The 17,532-nt window shown below is 33.2% G+C and overlaps 2 protein-coding genes across 2 annotated transcripts; one reads left to right on the top strand and one right to left on the bottom strand.

The window, feature by feature from the left end:
• Positions 1-218: 218 nt before the first annotated feature.
• Positions 219-8,143, top strand: LOC120624679. Its single transcript, XM_039891352.1, has 6 exons — positions 219-397; positions 570-649; positions 4,131-4,306; positions 4,719-5,001; positions 5,328-5,622; positions 6,293-8,143. Exons 1-6 carry the CDS (start codon positions 383-385, stop codon positions 7,472-7,474), a joined length of 2,031 nt encoding a protein of 676 aa, XP_039747286.1. The 5' UTR covers positions 219-382; the 3' UTR covers positions 7,475-8,143.
• A 711-nt stretch (positions 8,144-8,854) lies between these two features.
• LOC120624532 (sugar transporter SWEET1) lies at positions 8,855-17,327 on the bottom strand. The gene is made up of 5 exons (XM_039891135.1): positions 17,133-17,327; positions 16,984-17,061; positions 15,376-15,602; positions 14,123-14,298; positions 8,855-12,367 (listed from the first exon to the last, which is right to left on the bottom strand). Exons 1-5 carry the CDS (start codon positions 17,207-17,209, stop codon positions 12,260-12,262), a joined length of 666 nt encoding a protein of 221 aa, XP_039747069.1. The 5' UTR covers positions 17,210-17,327; the 3' UTR covers positions 8,855-12,259.
• Positions 17,328-17,532: the final 205 nt, after the last annotated feature.

Raw genomic sequence — 17,532 nt, 5'->3', positions numbered from 1 at the left:
TGCGGAGTATTAGGTAGGTACGTACTGCAATTTAAAAAAATCCAAACCCAACAGTTAACCGTACCCGAAATCAAATTCAGGACCGCCAACCGCCACAAACAGACCGAAGAGGTCACTATGAACCATCAAAACATCGAAAGTGTTAATGAAAATGTTGTGTTTATAAATTGAATTCGATAAAATATGATCGGTTATCCTTGCAGTCACATGGCATACGCTTCAGCGAATAGATGTGTTAGGAAAATATTCATAATGTACATGAGTAGGTATTGTATTAAAGTGTGAACAAGTAAATTACACGCGTGTGATAGCGAATTATTAAAAAAGAACCAAATCAATTCATGTTTAGTGTAAAGTTTGTCAGTAAAAATGTTTTGAAACTATGTTTAAGAAAAATGTGAGTAAAATCTTTTGCGTATTTTAAAATCAATGCATTATTGATTGTCATTTTTTATTTTATCATAAAGTGATTTTATCAAGATAGTGTCAAACGCATAGCTTTTATGTAAATGTAAATTGCCCATCATAGCGATATTTATAAAATATTTACAAAAATATTGTTTTCGTAGGCTTTCTCAAACTTCCGGAAAAAATACAACTATAGATACTCCTACCTACCTGCTAATAATAATAATGTCAAATTGAAATGGTAAGTCCTTACTTTACAGCTTTATATACCTTACTAAAATAAAATCTTAGGATTAGTTACCCTTGCAAAAAATTAAAAAAAGGGATAGTTTCTAATCGTGTACACAAAAAGTGTAACTGATAACTTGCCTTTAACTGGAGTCAGTCACAAAGGATAACGTTTTGGTGGCATGTTTACCATCATCTCAATCTTCGGATTATTAATTCCTCTCTCATAGTAAAAAGGTCTGTAGAGCTAATTTAAAATTAAAAACATAAAACAAAATTCAAATTTCATTTATCTTAAGCAACAAGTCATTTAAAACGCGGTGATAGCTGCCTAGTGGTTAAAACTTCGTCGTCCCTTTCTGGGAGACCGAGTTTGATCCCCGGCACGCACCTCCAACTTTTCGGAGCTATGTGCGTTTTTAATTAGAAAAAAACAAAATATTACTTGCTCTATCGGTGAAAGAAACATTCAAGCTTGAGATTTCTCCATAACGCGTAAAGTTCTCAAAAGTTATTTATTTTATTTTTATTTAGAATACAAACTTAGAAACAATACAAGAAAGACACAAGAAAACAAAAAAAAAAATAAGTAAAATTAAACACAATTAAAAAAAAATAATAATTATAAAAAAAAGTTAAATACAGTTGTGTGCATAGGCGGCCTTATTGCAAAAGCAATCTCTTATAGACAACCCTTGGTGAAAATAATAATAGAAAACAAGAGGGACAGTGCAAACAATGAAACATACACAGGCAAGAGAAAAAAAAATTAAAAAAATTAAAAATATATATATACTACATACTATATAACATACACATATAAGAATTAATAAAATAAATATATAATAAAATAAACATATATACATATATATATATATATATATATATATATATATATACATATAATAAACAAATGTATGTACCTCATAGTAATACAATCTTTCGTACTAATACTACCTACTCATAAACACAATCTGCTAGGTAATACTTAAACAATCTGGTTTTGAAGATGGGTAGGGATTTGGAATTGCGAATTTCAGAGGGAAGGCTATTCCACAATTTGGCGGACTTACAGGTAAATGAATTACTATAGTATCGTGTGTGACTAGCTGGGATATGTAAACGATTGTCAGAACACGATCTTAGATTTTGCTGTTCAATATTAGAGCCAAAGTTGTGTAAAGTCTATCAATCCGCACTTGGCCAGCTTGGTGGACTATATCCTTAACCCCCCTTCATTCTGAGAGAAGTCCCGTGCTCTGTAGTGGGCCGGCAATTGGCCACTACACTACACTACACACTTGTTAGAAAAGGCCTGAGCACAGCAGTGAGACATTAATGGAATCAGGATGATATAATAAATAACCCAGCAAAGCGAAGTAACGTGTTTATAAAACAGTGATAATAAATATTACTAGCCCAGTTATATTAGCATTTATTTCACAGTGATCTAGTTACAAGGTCACTGACTACATCTGATTACAACGTACCGTAAAACATATCTAGTAGTAAAACACATTTTGTATATTAATATGCACTATTTTATCTTTATAGTTAAAAGCATCCGTTTCCTTTTTCTGTAAATACCTACAGCTCTACATTTTTGTATGAATGAGTTATATTAATTCCGTTAACAGTTACGCGTGATAAGACTAATAAAAATAAACGTTTTTTTTTTTAAATTTTTAGTTTATTGGAATATATTTTTTTCCTTCAAATCCACACTGAGACGTGAAGGACCTAAGGTCTAAACACCTCAACTATAGAAGATAGTCTTGTATATCTATGTAAAATTGTAAAGAGATTACAATGTTATGTTACCTTTTAACAATTATACGGTATATTATGTACATACAGACTAGGAATGTACCAAGTACTTACTAAGAAGTCACATAAGGCTGAATGGCAGAGACATACTGGCTGACTACCCTCTACACTATCCCTTCTAATCCCTACTAATATTATAAATGTGAATGTAAGTTTGTTTGTTACGCTTTCACGCAAAAACTACTAAAACGATCCTCATGAAACTTTGCACACATATTCTTGGAAGTGTTAGAAGTAATATAGGATACTTTTTATCCCGACATTAAGCTCGGTCCTTTGGGAGAGGGGATGAGTGTTTGACGATTAAACACCATAACTCCGACAAATTATAACCCATTTAAATAATTATTTTTGTTACTATAGAGGTTATAATATGTGTTTAATTTTGCCCCAACTGTGGTTGGAGATAGAGGACAGAACTCCTCAGCGGACAGCAGCAAACCCCTCATTTAAGGTTTAGCCATACTGAATACTTTAATTTATTTCAGACGAAGTCGCGGGCAACAGCTAGTTCATTATAATACAATTTTTCTGAGATCAATACTTGCATAGAAATAAATGTACTTAAAAAAATCATCATCCGCAGCCTAAACACATCGCACTGTTTGGCACAGGCCTCATCTCTCATAGGATAGACGGTTTTAGAGCAAAGACCCGCCACGCTGCTTCAATGTGGGTTGGCGAGCTTAAACAACTATTATCACGGGTAAGTGGTAATAACCGGGACCGACGGTGCTTTCCAAACGTGCTCAGGTGTTGACATCGCCAATTTCACAACTCCTTGCTCGTACTGTACTGAAAATTCTATAACAGAAAATACACGAAACCTAGCAATTCTTGCCCGACCCGGGATTCGAATTGAGGACCTCGAGTTCCGTAGTTTTATGTGCCAACCACTAGAACAACAAGGCAAAGGCATAAAAAATACGCAGTGACAACCATAACATGAGATTAGTATAGCAACAGCAAAAAGTTTATGGTCTTAGATAATATTTAATTAACTATTCATATGCACCTTCATACGCACACACAAACTTGTGTGTGCGTATGAAGGTGCGTATGAAGGTGCGGATTTTCGTCCCTTCGGATTGGCTCCTCTTCACATCAGACTCATTGTAATAGGAAGCTCCACCTATCCTATAAAATGATTTTTAATCAAAAACTTGATTTATGTTGAATTATAATAATTTATCAAAATTCAAAATTCAAAATTCAAAATTCATTTATTTCAAGTAGGCCTAATATAAGCACTTTTGAAACGTCAAGTCTGTCTGTTTGTAGTGATTCTACCACCGGTCCGGAAGGCAGATTCTACCGAGAAGAAGCCGGCAAGAAACTCAGCAGTTGCTCTTTTCCAACATCAACAATTTACATTTTGCATTTTAACATTCATTTTTCTATCTTGTGAGAGCTGAAAGCGGAGCCGGATGCTTCCAAGCAACCTTGTCATTAAAAAATTCATCAATTGTATAGTAACCTCGCTGTAATAAATGTGTTTTAACAAATTCTTTAAACTTGTGCATTGGCAATATCTAAATTGAAAGCCTTTTAGTGATACATTTTCTGTTAGGTACTCCTTACCCCCTAAAATGCCCCCAATCTCGCTTTTTCACGAATTTCGTAAACATATTAAAATATAACGATTTTATAATCAGCCTTTTTTTCAGTAATCGCGTCACGGTGAAAATGTCGAGCACAAAACGCTTAAAATTATTATTATATATTTTTTTGGTTATATTATTTGTGTACTATGCTTTATGGAGATACCATATAGAGAACAAAAAAACAATAATCAAAGACATATTTCAAAACAGTTCTTCAGAAAATATTATAGACTTATATAGTGAGTAATTATTTTTCTAATTTATATTTCAAGTATCAAGGCGCTTCCCCTAACAGTTCAAATAATCTTTATACATAAAACAAAAGAAGAACATTAAATTTCTACAAATGTGAAAAGTCCAACATTTTTAACTGAAGTAGGTAAATGTTATATATATTAAAAGGTAGCTACCATACATTAATTTAATTTGCACCTATCAGCAAAATGCTCATAAATCAATATATATATAGCATTTTGCTGATAGTTGCATTTTTTTAAAAATGCAAAAAAATATGTTTTAATATAAACATTACTCATAAATCTATAAGAATTCACTCATGCTCAGCCAAAGGGGAAATAAACGCTCAAGAATACTTAATCGGGGACGCGCCTAAAGTAGGTACATATTAACTTAATTATTTCCTCTTGTCAGACCAAAATATCGAAGAAAGCCAAGATCAATACTTAATCAACACACCTGGATGTTCCATACCAAACTATTTAAAAACATACAAAATAGAAGAAGCAAAATATGTCGGAGCAAGTACGTGTGGTGTCCGAGCTGTATTTATTAAGAAAATTTCTAACGAAGAAATTGCATTTTCAATTGACAAGATGAAAATTAAGCATTACACGAAGGGGAAGAGTTACTCATGTTGTTACCAATTCGCCACTCCTGCTATTGTTGCGGGAAAGGAGGACTATAGGAAACAGAGGTAAGCAAGATATTATTATATTTACTGTAGTGGAATAAAAAAAAAAGAATCCAAAGCAGGAGCAATGCTTTCTTCGACTTGGGCTGCCCCTAATCCCTAACTACACTCGAGATTCTATATACAAGGCCTCACACTCGGTATTTAGGTGTTCTCAAATCCCTCGCTACGAGTAAGGTACGCCTGGATTCATAGAAATCGCAATAGGTCTTGTTATTAAGATTTCTATGATTGAAATTGATCTTGATTCGCGTATGCTACCCCTTTACCCGACTGTTTGATGTTCTACAATCTACTTTTACCCCCTCACGCTGTCAATTGGTCCACAGATACTCCAAATGTACAAATTTTGACAATAATAGCAACGTGGAGTTGAAAAATGAAGTAATAACCGTAACATGTTCACTAGATTCATCTAAAAAACGTGTAATATATGAAGATGCATACATAATACTCAAGAGATTGCACAGAGACGCCGAAGAGGAACAAATACCGAAAAAACCTTGGAACGTTCTAGTATTAGGATTGGACACAGTCTCAAGAGCGCGAGTTTACAATAGCATGCCGAAAACTGTTAAATACATGTTGCAAAACGATTGGTTAGACTACAGGGCATATCAAAAGGTAACTACTTATTAGATATAAGCTACGTACCTATAATTTGAAGTGAATTTTGATTAAAAACTGTTAGGAGTATTACCTAGAAGGTAAACCAAAATTGTTTTATCGAGAGAAGGTATGACTGACCTTACTTATTTTTTTTTACTATCTGGAATACATTGGTACCTACTCCTGACCGACACATACCTATGCCAGCCTTATCCTCTCCTAATACAAAGGCACATTAAATCCTATTTAAATTGTAGGAGATACAACTTTTATCTACTAGTTACAGCTTGCACAAAAATATCTGAACAACAGACTTGAAATCTTCTTTTGTCCGGTATATGTAAAGTTACGAATACACAATAAAGTACGAAAATAAACTAGACGTTTTAGAACGTGTACGAAAACTTTTTCCTGTGATTTTGATAAACATATGTCCCTTTCTTTTTTTTTAACAACATTCAATACAAAGTATAGTTATGATTTAGGTATTTGAATACATTGTTATTTTAGAACTATCTTGTAATAAATGGTACTTTATAAATAATAAGGTCTCTACCTTAATATAATATTGGTACCTAGTGGTAAAACGGGCATGATATGATTAGAAAAATGTTGTACTTAAAAGTTAAATGCGTATCCCTAATCCCATACTATTTTTAACAAGCTTCATACATATTTCTTGTAGGTGGGTTACAATACATTTCCCAATTTGATGTCTCTGTTAACGGGCAAGAGAATGACTACGATTTACAAAACCTGTTCATCAAGCATGGATAATTGCAATCATCTAATGCTATGGTCGGAATTTAAGAAAAAAGGATACATAACAGCTACCGGAGAAGACGACCTGAAACTTCCCGATACATTTTCTAAAAGAGGATACAAGTCTGCGCCCACTGATCATTATCTACGACCACTTTTTCTAACTGGTGAGAGAAGCCGTGGCAACATAATATGCACCAAAATGTTGCCATCTGCACAACATATCCTCGATTACGCATCTAATTTTACAGAATCCTACAAGGATGAAAACTTTTTTGGATTTTTCTGGTTAAACTCATACAGTCATAATTTAGAAAATATACCAACACTTATTGACAAGAATATGGTGAACTTTTTCACAAAACTCAATAATAGTGGTGTTTTACAAAACACATTTATATATTTCCTAAGTGACCATGGTTTGAGGAGTGGTAAAATGAGAGTGCCTTACGAATCTTATTATGACGAAAGGCTACCAATGCTGTTTTTATGGGTACCAACGGAGTTCCGAAATATTAGACCAGAAGAGTACAACAACTTGAAATTTAACCAACATAGACTTATCACACCCTACGATTTATATCTTACACTCCTTGACACTTTAACAGTATCTAAGGAATCAACAGATATAAATTCAGAAGCCTGCCCTAACTGCACGAGTATCTTTAATAATATTGATATTCACAGAACATGCGAAGAAGCCGGTGTTGATGAACAATGGTGCTCTTGTCATGGAATGACCGAAATCAGCCATACAAACGATGAAGTAGTTACAGCTACGAACGTGGCAGTAGTTAAAGTACAAAACAAAGTAAGCACAGTAAAGACGATACACTGTATGAAATGTGAAATGTTAAAATTAAAGAAGATTTTACGGAGTCACACATACCGCAACGAATACCTCAACAAAACTTATTTTGTCATAGCGTTTGTTATGTCACCAGGCGACGTCGCGTATGAAGTTAAAGTCGTGAAGCATAATGAGACATTTAGTCCGTTTCAAGAATATACAATATCAGTCTATAATATCAGAGGAAGATGCGCTATTGAACAGAATGATCGTGCGTATTGTGTGTGTGTTTCTAACTGTACAAAAAAAGGCTAGTTTAACTGAGGAAATCATATCTTTTTATAAACCCTACGACGGATACAAACGTCACACCGCCCCTGAAGGCCTATTTTAGAAAAAGGCTTGAAAAGGCGTTATCTCAGTCTATCAGAAATTGAGGTATCAAGGTAAAAAGGACCTGTGAGTAAATGCCCGGGCAAGAAGACTGTTTCCTAACTTACCCAACTCATTACTCCCAAGTCATTCGAGAATACCTTTTATCAATCCAGTAAGCTCAAATACGCGATTTATCGAGGTATTTGGGTAGACTGTCCAGGTTAAGCATCAGATCATAGTTACCTATTTAGCCATTATTGCTATGAAATTAACCTTACTGCCTTGGTTGGTACTTATGCTAGTTAAGTAATTATCAAATTGGACGGTTCACGAGGATCTAAAATCGATTCTTGTGATGGGCCAAAAATTGTTATTGGTTCTTTCTGCGACGCAATTCTCAATATATGTCCATAGTTATTTGTTTCACCTTCGTGCCGTGTATTACCTATCACTAAAATAAGATAAAACCGGAAGCTCCAAACAAAAACGGCAGTTTAATGAATAGGTAAATTTGAAGAATAATAGAAATCATTTACATTTGACGGTCTCAAGGTCTCGCAGATTATAATAAACCAATTTTTATGTTAAAAATAAAGGTACAAAATTCAAGCAACTGAGTTGTTATTTGATCCTGAAACCTGGTTCGCGATGTGATAATATAAACAAGGGTAGTTGGAAAGGAAATATTATGCCAATGAGCTATTTGTTCCAAAACTTTTTCCTAGGACACGGATTTTCTAGGACAACAGAAACGAAGATTAAGGTAATAAGTATCAATACACACTCAATCACATGTTGGTACATGTAAATTTGATATTCAGGTCAAGTTATAACAATTAGTCAGTTTAAAAACTAACTTAAATATAATGCATATTTTAGATGTCATATATAAATGCTGCTGCGTACAGGTACGGAATGAAAAGGTTCGACGATTTTCAAATTGATTTCCTTAACGTATCACGAGCACATATTAATATTTGAAACTATGTTACAGAATATACTCGAGTTAGAGAAAATAATATTTAACTGTCCGTTAATAAAGTTCATAATTGTTCAGATCAAAGTTGTTTGACTATTTATCTAGTCAACAAGATTAACTACAACCTTCTTGTTGGTTCAAACTGCCATTATTATTTTTATTAAAAACTATTGTCAATCGGCAGTACTAGTGCAAGCGAAAATCGACACTAAGGTGTCGAGCCTTTTCTTTCCGTGAGTGTACATATTGCATCCTATTTGTCTAGATTGTAAAATAAATGTAAAATGACAAATAGGAAAATTTAGACTTTTTAAGTAGAAAATTAAATAAATCCACATTTTAAATTAAAACCTTTATTACGATAAATAAACAAATACATAAGTAAGGTTTCATGTGTTGTCAACGACGGCACAGGCCGATCCCACCCTTCATCCTGAAAGGTCGTGAAGTTGCAGGATATGACGGAGCGGTTACGAGAGGAAGATGTCGATAAATCCAAAAACCTCATAACATAAGCGTAGCGACATAACCGTACCTACTGAGGTTTTGGTTTCTTCAGTGAATTCGGGCAATTTAGCATTTGACGAATATAATAGGTAATACGCGCAGCGCCGTGGCACTAATGCCCCGGCGGAAAGCGGCATAGTAGGAAGCGGCGTCGTGGGAATAATTCTTAAAAAATAATACGCAACAAAATGGTTTATTTCATGTATCTACAATTAGTCATCATTGGTGTCGCTGACAAAACATGTAACCCAAGTTTATGAAAAATATAAAAATATTGTCCATGAATACTGACCCTTTCTGTCCTTGACATTTATATTCAAAATTGTGGAATACTTCACGAGATAACCTAAAACGAATCTAATAAAAATCACTGGCTAACAGATTAAATCTAGGTTTACTAAACAAGTCTAATCGGAAATCGGGTACGCACTATATCGATGGGGTATTACAGTATTTCTAAACTAAAACGTTCGTGGTTAATCAACACTTGTTAAAAATAGTTCCGTCAATACTTCACATTTTTCGTAGGATAAATTCCTTTACAGAAATAAGCTCATAGTTGTATCAGTGGTAGCAGTAGAGCTTCTTTATAACAGAGCTCGTCCGGGGAAGTTCTACCGACATGCTTATTTCCGCCTCTAAGAATGTTGCAATGGTGTGTTTTAATCTAAAGGACACGGTTGCCGGGGTAAATTACAGGCTTATGAGGATTAACACAGGTTGACGGACACAGGTCGGTCGTTGCTCTGTTTATAGCCAATTATTTTCACTCAGCTGAATCATCTGCGTGTCCATCAAATAATACTCTATGTAATATATATATATCATTGTAAAAATACGCGGAGACAACCATAATTTCTGCCGTGTTTATGTTTGAGGGTTAAATAGAGAGAGAGAGACATATTACTATAGCGATATAAAAAATATACTAATGAACAATAATTCACACACACGTACACGATAAAAGTGTAATTGTAACTTCAAGTCTGAAGTCAGTACAATAAATTAGGATTGACAATTATTTATGATTTCATGTAACGTTTTGAACGTTACCGTGACTTTATTTGAAATCATAAATATTCTCTGAATCGAGTATTACAGTGCAAAATAAAGATATTAAACTAAGATTTTCGTGTTGCATGGATCGTGGTCCCGTCGTGAGCTCGTCCATGCAACTGGATCGAAATATCGACAAATCCCATAATATTATCGTGGTATGTACCCGTTGAACTATTTTTAAGAAATATTACAGCGCATTCACTTAAAATTGTCCCCTAGATATTATAGGGTACTATATAACATAGGGGACAAGTCATATTGAATGGAATGTAGTGATACTTGTTATCGGTAGAGCCAGTACCCCCTTTTCCACTGTTGTAATTCTCATAAGATCTTTATCAGATTATCATAAATTTAAAAGGGCCAACAAACCCGTTCAAATCTTGTTCTAAAATAAATAACACAACCTGAGGTAAATTTTACCTTGTCATTTTAAGTTTATGTATAGCTCAATTTTTTTTAACATTATGGCAATTCCATGTTGCATATTTTCTTCTTATCTGTATTATAATTTTAAAGTTATTTATGCAACTGGTACTAAGTTAGTACAAGGGGTCATTTAGACTTTATAAATTAATATGGAATAGTGAAAGTAATTTCGACTCAATTGATAAGTTGCATTACCAATTACGCAGAAGATTTTCTCTAAAACCATAATCATAAATTAATTAAAAGGTACCATCAATTGACTTCTTAAGATAAAACATTAAATTACCAGTATTGGTGATTAAGAATTTAATTGAATTTGTATCGAACAATTATTGATGTCAGGTGGAGTATTTTTAACTTCACTGTCTGACATTTCCGCACAAATCTCGTATCTTAATAAAATTCGCCGGTCTAAAGGTATCTACTGTTGTACTTATCACACAGGCGATATAAAAAGGGATACCTACCAGTATTTTTAAAATTGTCAATTTCGTTTTATTTCGTGAATAATGTACCTACAAATGATTTGGTACCCTTAGTGACAGACATTTTTGTTAAAAATCAATTAGGAAAACAAAAAGTACCGCAAAAGTAATCGCAAATATATCGTTTATAAAAAAGTTTACACGTGGGCAGACACTAAACACACCCATCCAAGTCTTCCGCAATAATAAAATTGATACTCTTTTAAGGCTATTTCGAAGCGGTCTCGAACTGGACATATGGTTAATATTCGCCAAATAGCTTTATTCTCTCTCCCAGCATGAGCGAATGGGTGGAAATATTATCCTAATAACATACGTGTAGTTTTGAAGTGGGATAAACTTCCCTTTTCCCAGTTGCCGTGTTTCGGCAGGTGGACCATTAAATATATCCCTTTGTCTGTGTATATAATCGGAGGACAAAGTTTTTGCGGCAAAAGTTTATGAGTATTTTCTAGCGCGCTACAACCTAGATTTTAATTGTTTTCTATCAGGCATCATGATCACGAAGCGCTAGCCAATTTGTACAAAAAAAAGTAGATTGTTCACATTATAAGACAGGTAAGAAGAAATGCTTGTCTACACTATTTTTTTAAATTAAATATTAAAATGTTTGTACTCTTGCTGTTGCCCGAGATATCTCGTTGTTTCGGTTATTTTGAAATTGAAACGTTCCCTGGATAAAAATTATCCTATATACAGCAAGCTATCTCTATGCAAAATTTCGTCAATATCGGTTTACCTGTACAGAAGCGCGTATGCCATTTTTTTCTATCCCCGGAATACCGTTGCCCTGGTATTTATGCATCCTGTTGTTGGCCATAGGATTATATGTCCCGTAAAAGATTCAAGGATTTAAAAAATAGAATTTTTTACCTATGCATGGCTTGTCCGCTTAACTTATCTCAGCGAAATTTAGCACATAAATAGAGCATAGGCATTTGGCATCTAGATGCGTTGCGTGCGTAGGATGATACGTTGTATCCCAGGAAAATAAAGGATGCCTGCGGAATTATTAAAAATCCAAAAAATGTTGTCGAAGTCGCGGTCTACAGCAATAATGTATACAAACACAGTAAATGCAATTTCTAACAATAGTTTTTAGTGTAAAAAATTCTAATGTACATATCATGTACATGCATACATCAACAAACACAATACAATATCAACATGTGAAAGTATTCATAATATTGTAATAATTTTATACAATAAAAAGTTGTATTTTATAACTAAGTAATAAATATAAATATTATTAATAAGGAACCAAATTTATGCTAATGTTGTCTTTGTAGGTAGTGATGAATATGGAGTAGCTGGGTATATCATAAACAAACACAGTTGTACGGCAGTCAGTCCACAGCCAATCGAATTCGGTATCTGAAATAAACCATTAGGTATGCTTAGAAGAAGGCAATTGGACATGGCGGAAATTTTCTGTAGTTCTTGCAAGATAAAATTAGGAAAAACATTTCATTTTTGAATAGCATATTTTATTCAAAATTCATTTATTTCAAGTAGGTCTATAAGCACTTTTGAAACGTCAAGTCTGTCTGTGTTTAGTGACTCTACCACCGGATCGTACCGATTCTACCGAGAAGAAGCCGGCAAGAAACTCAGCAGTTGCTCTTTTCCAACATAAACAATTGACATTTTAACATTCTTGTAAGAGATGAAAGCAGAGCCGGATGCTTTCAAGTAACCTTGACATTAAGAAACTCATCAATTGTATAGTAAACCTCGCTGTAATAAACTTATGCATTGGTAGGTCCAAAATAACCTTAGTAATCATATTTTTAATTTTAATATCAATTAGTGTATACAAGTAGCTAAGCGGTTATCGTCTAGTGGTTAGAGTTTGGCCTTCCTTTCTGGGGCCCGAGTTAGATCTCCGGGATGCACCTCGAACTTCGATTCTTTTTAATTTAAGAAATAAAAGTATCACTTTGACGGTAAAGGACAACATCTTGAGGAACCTTGCAAGCGTGAATGGATAATATCAAGTCTATAAGACTGCACTTTGCCAGCGTGGTGGACAACGGCCATAGGTTGATAATGATATTATTAATGCGACAGTGTGCCTTGTCTAACATAGGTGATAGACAAGGCACACTATGGCCGCGAAGCAATTCAAGATCATCATCACATAGTAGCGGATAGAACCAGGAGAGCTCCTCAACAACTAACACCCCTGCATCGTAAAAAAGCATTGTAAAAAATTATGAGAAGGTCACATTTTTGGCTACTAGAATACAGAGATAATTAAAATTTAACTATATGTCGTGATCTACCATACCTTTCCTAATAGCCTTGAATCTTATCTGATACTAATATATAAAGCTGAAGAGTTTGTTTGTTTGTTTGCTTGATCGGACTAATGTCAGGAACTACTGGTCTGATTTGAAAAATTATTCCAATGTTGGATAACCCATTTATCGAGAAAAGCTTTAGACTATAATTTATTGAAAAACCGAGCGATCCTTATGAAAATTTCAATAATGAAAACCAAAGGAGCACGATTTTGCTTATAAAATTCATAACTTGGCGTGCGCTGAGAAAACTATAGGGAAAAAATAAAAATTGAGTAGTATATGATTAAATTACCAATTATAACTTACAAAAACAGTCCGTTAGGACATTATCTCACTATCATAGTAAACTCACAGTAGCAGCTTTTGTGATCTAAATTTTTATTAGTTCGCTGGTACAAACAAATTTGTATCATAGTAATAATTCTTATTGAAATAAATAGTTTTATAATCATGTTTAGCAATAAAATACTTTTTAATTCACTCGAAAAAGACATTTAGAAGTTATCGCAAGTTTAATAATTTAAGGAATATACCTAAACAAAAAGATATTTTTAAAAACAAGAACTACGTATGTTAGTATCTTCTCTCTTAACTTAATGGTCACTATTCTTTGTTAGTGACAAAAGCTGTTACTAATCACCTCTAACACTTTAGGTCCTCCTATCCATTCAGATAACATTGCTTAGCCAGCGCAATCGCCTTTTTTCGCTGCTGCTACTGCCACTCTTCTCCCAAATAAACTGTTGCTACTCAATGCTTGAAAAACAAAAACAAACGCGGATGAAGTCGCGGGCAATTGCCAATAATAAATAAAAATAATTACCATCATATAAACATCCTCTTCTATAAGACCATAGAAAAACCAAAGACTTGACACAATGAATGACATTACTATCATTGGGAATGGAAGACACTCTGTGCACTTGGTTCTAATTACATACAACAATTTGCTCATTGGTGCGGCAATAGCTAACATAGTGAGTATACAAGCTGATAATCCTGAAAGCAAAATTCAAGGTGAAATAAAATACTACATGTATATTTATTGATTGCACTTAGTTATAATGTAGTCGTAAAACCAATATTTGATAATTTTGAAGGCCACGTCATTCAAATAACAAAAATTTTAGGTATTGATGATAAACAAAAACAATGATTGTACTGCGTCATGTCTAGTGTTGCAAGGTCGAAAAACCTAAGAGCCGGACAGATCAAAGCTCGGTAAAATCAAGATTTTCTTCTTGTTTAACGAATGTAGTTATCGCCATTAACACACACACCACCACACCACATGATAACAATGTCCACATGATAAAGTATTTTTGAAATTGAGATTGAATTTGAATTTTGAATTTACGCTCGCTCGTTTCAGTCAAAACCGGACTAGCCGGAGACAGTTTATTTTGGCTGGAGATTCTATCAAAAAGGCTATGTCCAGACGCCTGTTAAAGCGTCAAGCCCATGTTTTCTTGTTTACGAATTTTACTAATGTACTTTATAGGCAAAAAATTTAAAAAACAATAAATAGTAGTTATACAATAAATGTTCACTTTGTTGTATGACGTCATTTGTACCTAAGGAAATACTGAGGGAATACACCTGGTAAGGTGCTAGAATGAATGTAATGCTCTGCCAATTTTTGAAAAATCACAATCAAAGGAGTGAAACTTCTACTAATATTTGTTATGTGGCAGCACACAGTCTGATGTTAATTGCTTTTTCCTGGAACGTTGTGATCAAAAGTATTGTGAAATATTAAATAGACATTATATTTTTACATAGGTACTCTACTTCTTACTACTCTGTAATGTAACATTGATAACAGCTCTCGTAGCATGACTCAATTACGCTGTCACCAATCTGACTACGCAACATTGTCAAACAACATGTATTGGGATTCACAGTGTAATGTCATGTTACAGAAATAAAAAAAAATATATTTTTGTATAAAATAAAATAATACTGAATGTTGAAAAGTCCTGGAACAAATATTGTTAGTTTTAATAGTAGGAACTATAGGCTAAGAGCTTCATAGTAATTTTTATTTAACCCTGTATAGATTAAAATGAGACATACCCACTCTTCTTAAAAGCAGTTCATTGTCAGTCTCTACTGAGACATATCCCATAATAAACATATAAAATACTAATGATACTAGAAACTGTTTTGACAGACTAGTCTTCTTAAAGGTGTAGTTGTAAAATACAAATACATATGAGATCATAAGTAAAATGCCAACTACATTAACAAATGTTACTATGTTATCTTGCTTGATTAATCCATATAATAGCCATACACCACACCTGTAACAAAAAAGAAAAAATCAAGTACATATAAGACAGCATCTACTCCAAGCAAATACACACTGCATTTTCTTTTTTTAACAATTTGTATTAATTGAGAACTTTAATTTTAAACCCTGTGAAAATAATCAATTGTATAGTAACATTGCTGTACTAAATGTGTTTTAACCCATTGGTTAAACTAATGCTTAGCTATGTTTAAAATGTAGATTGATTATTTATCAATGTTACAATAAACCAACATTCCAATGATTAAAAACAAAGTGTTTTTGGTGTTGAATTTATGTCAAACTGTAAATAGGAGACGCAACATAGCAGCAACTCAAAATTATCTAGGTTATAGTGTATAACATGATTCTGAACAGTGATAATTTTATTCATAATATAATGCATGACTGTTGCATATTTAATACTTGCTGTTACCCGCATTCTTGTTCTAAGATTATTACAGTTTTTTTCCAAACCATTTGGTTTGACATGGATAAAAAAAGCATATGTTACTCCCCGTCTTTTCAACTAAATCTATGACCTTACCAAATACCAACTTGATTATTTGCAACTTTATTAGGGTGTAAAGAAAGTACATACAACTCACACTTTTGTGTTTATAATATCAGTAAGGATAACAATAATAATAACTACATTCAACTCTTGAACTGGCCACTTATGGCTATGATCAATAAATATATTGTAAAGCATATTAAATTTAAATACTGTATTCTAATGCATATTTTATGCAATGTTTTGTTTATTCATTGAGGTCAGACCATAATTCTTAGATATTATATATGAAAAGTTTCAAGCAATTTGATATTATCATTTAAAAAATTTATAACAATCTTATGTGCTTTATCACAGGTTACACATCCTGTTTGATTAACTACAAATATTGTTTTAAAGTATACAAAAGCTTTAGGCTGTTAAGCTAATAATATAAATGTCAATGTAAGCTTGTTTGTTACACTTTCACGCAAAAACTACTTAACCAATCCTCATGAAACTTTGCAGACATATTCTTGGAAGTGTTAGAAGTAATATAGGATACTTTTTATCTGGACATTAAGCTCAGTTCCTTTGGGAGAGGGGATGAAAGTGTTTGACGATTTTACACCATAACTCTGACAAATTATAACCGATTTAAATAATTATTTTTTACTATAGAGGTTATAATAAGTGTTTAAATTTGCTCAAATTGTGATTAAAGATAGAGGACAGAACTCCTCAGCAGACAGCAGCAAACCCCTCATTATGGCTTCGCGATACTGAATACTTTAAATATTTTTAGATCTTCAACTAAATTTAATGCCACATCAAAAACAAAATCAAACGCAGACGAAGTCACGGGCAACAGCTAGTTATAACATAATTTTGTTATACTTACGATAAAAATCCGCAGATAAAAGGTAAAGGTGATGACTCCGCCGTTGTCCGATTAACCACATATTGTTTGCAAACTAGGCTAAAATAGAAATTACGATTCATTTCAGTAAGAACTTTAAAAACGCATTAGGAAATACGAATATTACTTACATTCCTGATAGAAATTGAAGTATGGTTGTAACGACAGCTGAAAATGACACTAATTCTCTTATACCCACTAAATTCATCGTAGACTACCTGAATTGGTAATATTTAATAGATTACTCTGATTTCTCTCCAAGGGAAAAAATCATAATTTGTATTTTGTTTAAAAGGATAATCTCTCTATTTGTATCCGACATCCGATCCGACAGTAATCATAAACATAACATGACAATGACATTGACAACCTTTTTTCTCCATGATTGACATTACATAGAGTAGAAACAAAATAGACTAATAATAAAACATTTTTAGTTGTTTTAATATTATGTTAGTTTAATATGTTACTATAGTTATATAGGTAGGACAGTAACCAGTAAATAACTAAAGACTAAATAACTACTGTGTA

Source organism: Pararge aegeria, chromosome 6 (genome assembly GCF_905163445.1).
Source record: "Pararge aegeria chromosome 6, ilParAegt1.1, whole genome shotgun sequence".
Lineage (NCBI taxonomy): Eukaryota > Metazoa > Arthropoda > Insecta > Lepidoptera > Nymphalidae > Pararge > Pararge aegeria.
Note: the sequence above shows the minus strand (reverse complement) of the source record. Positions and strands in the feature narration are given on the sequence as shown.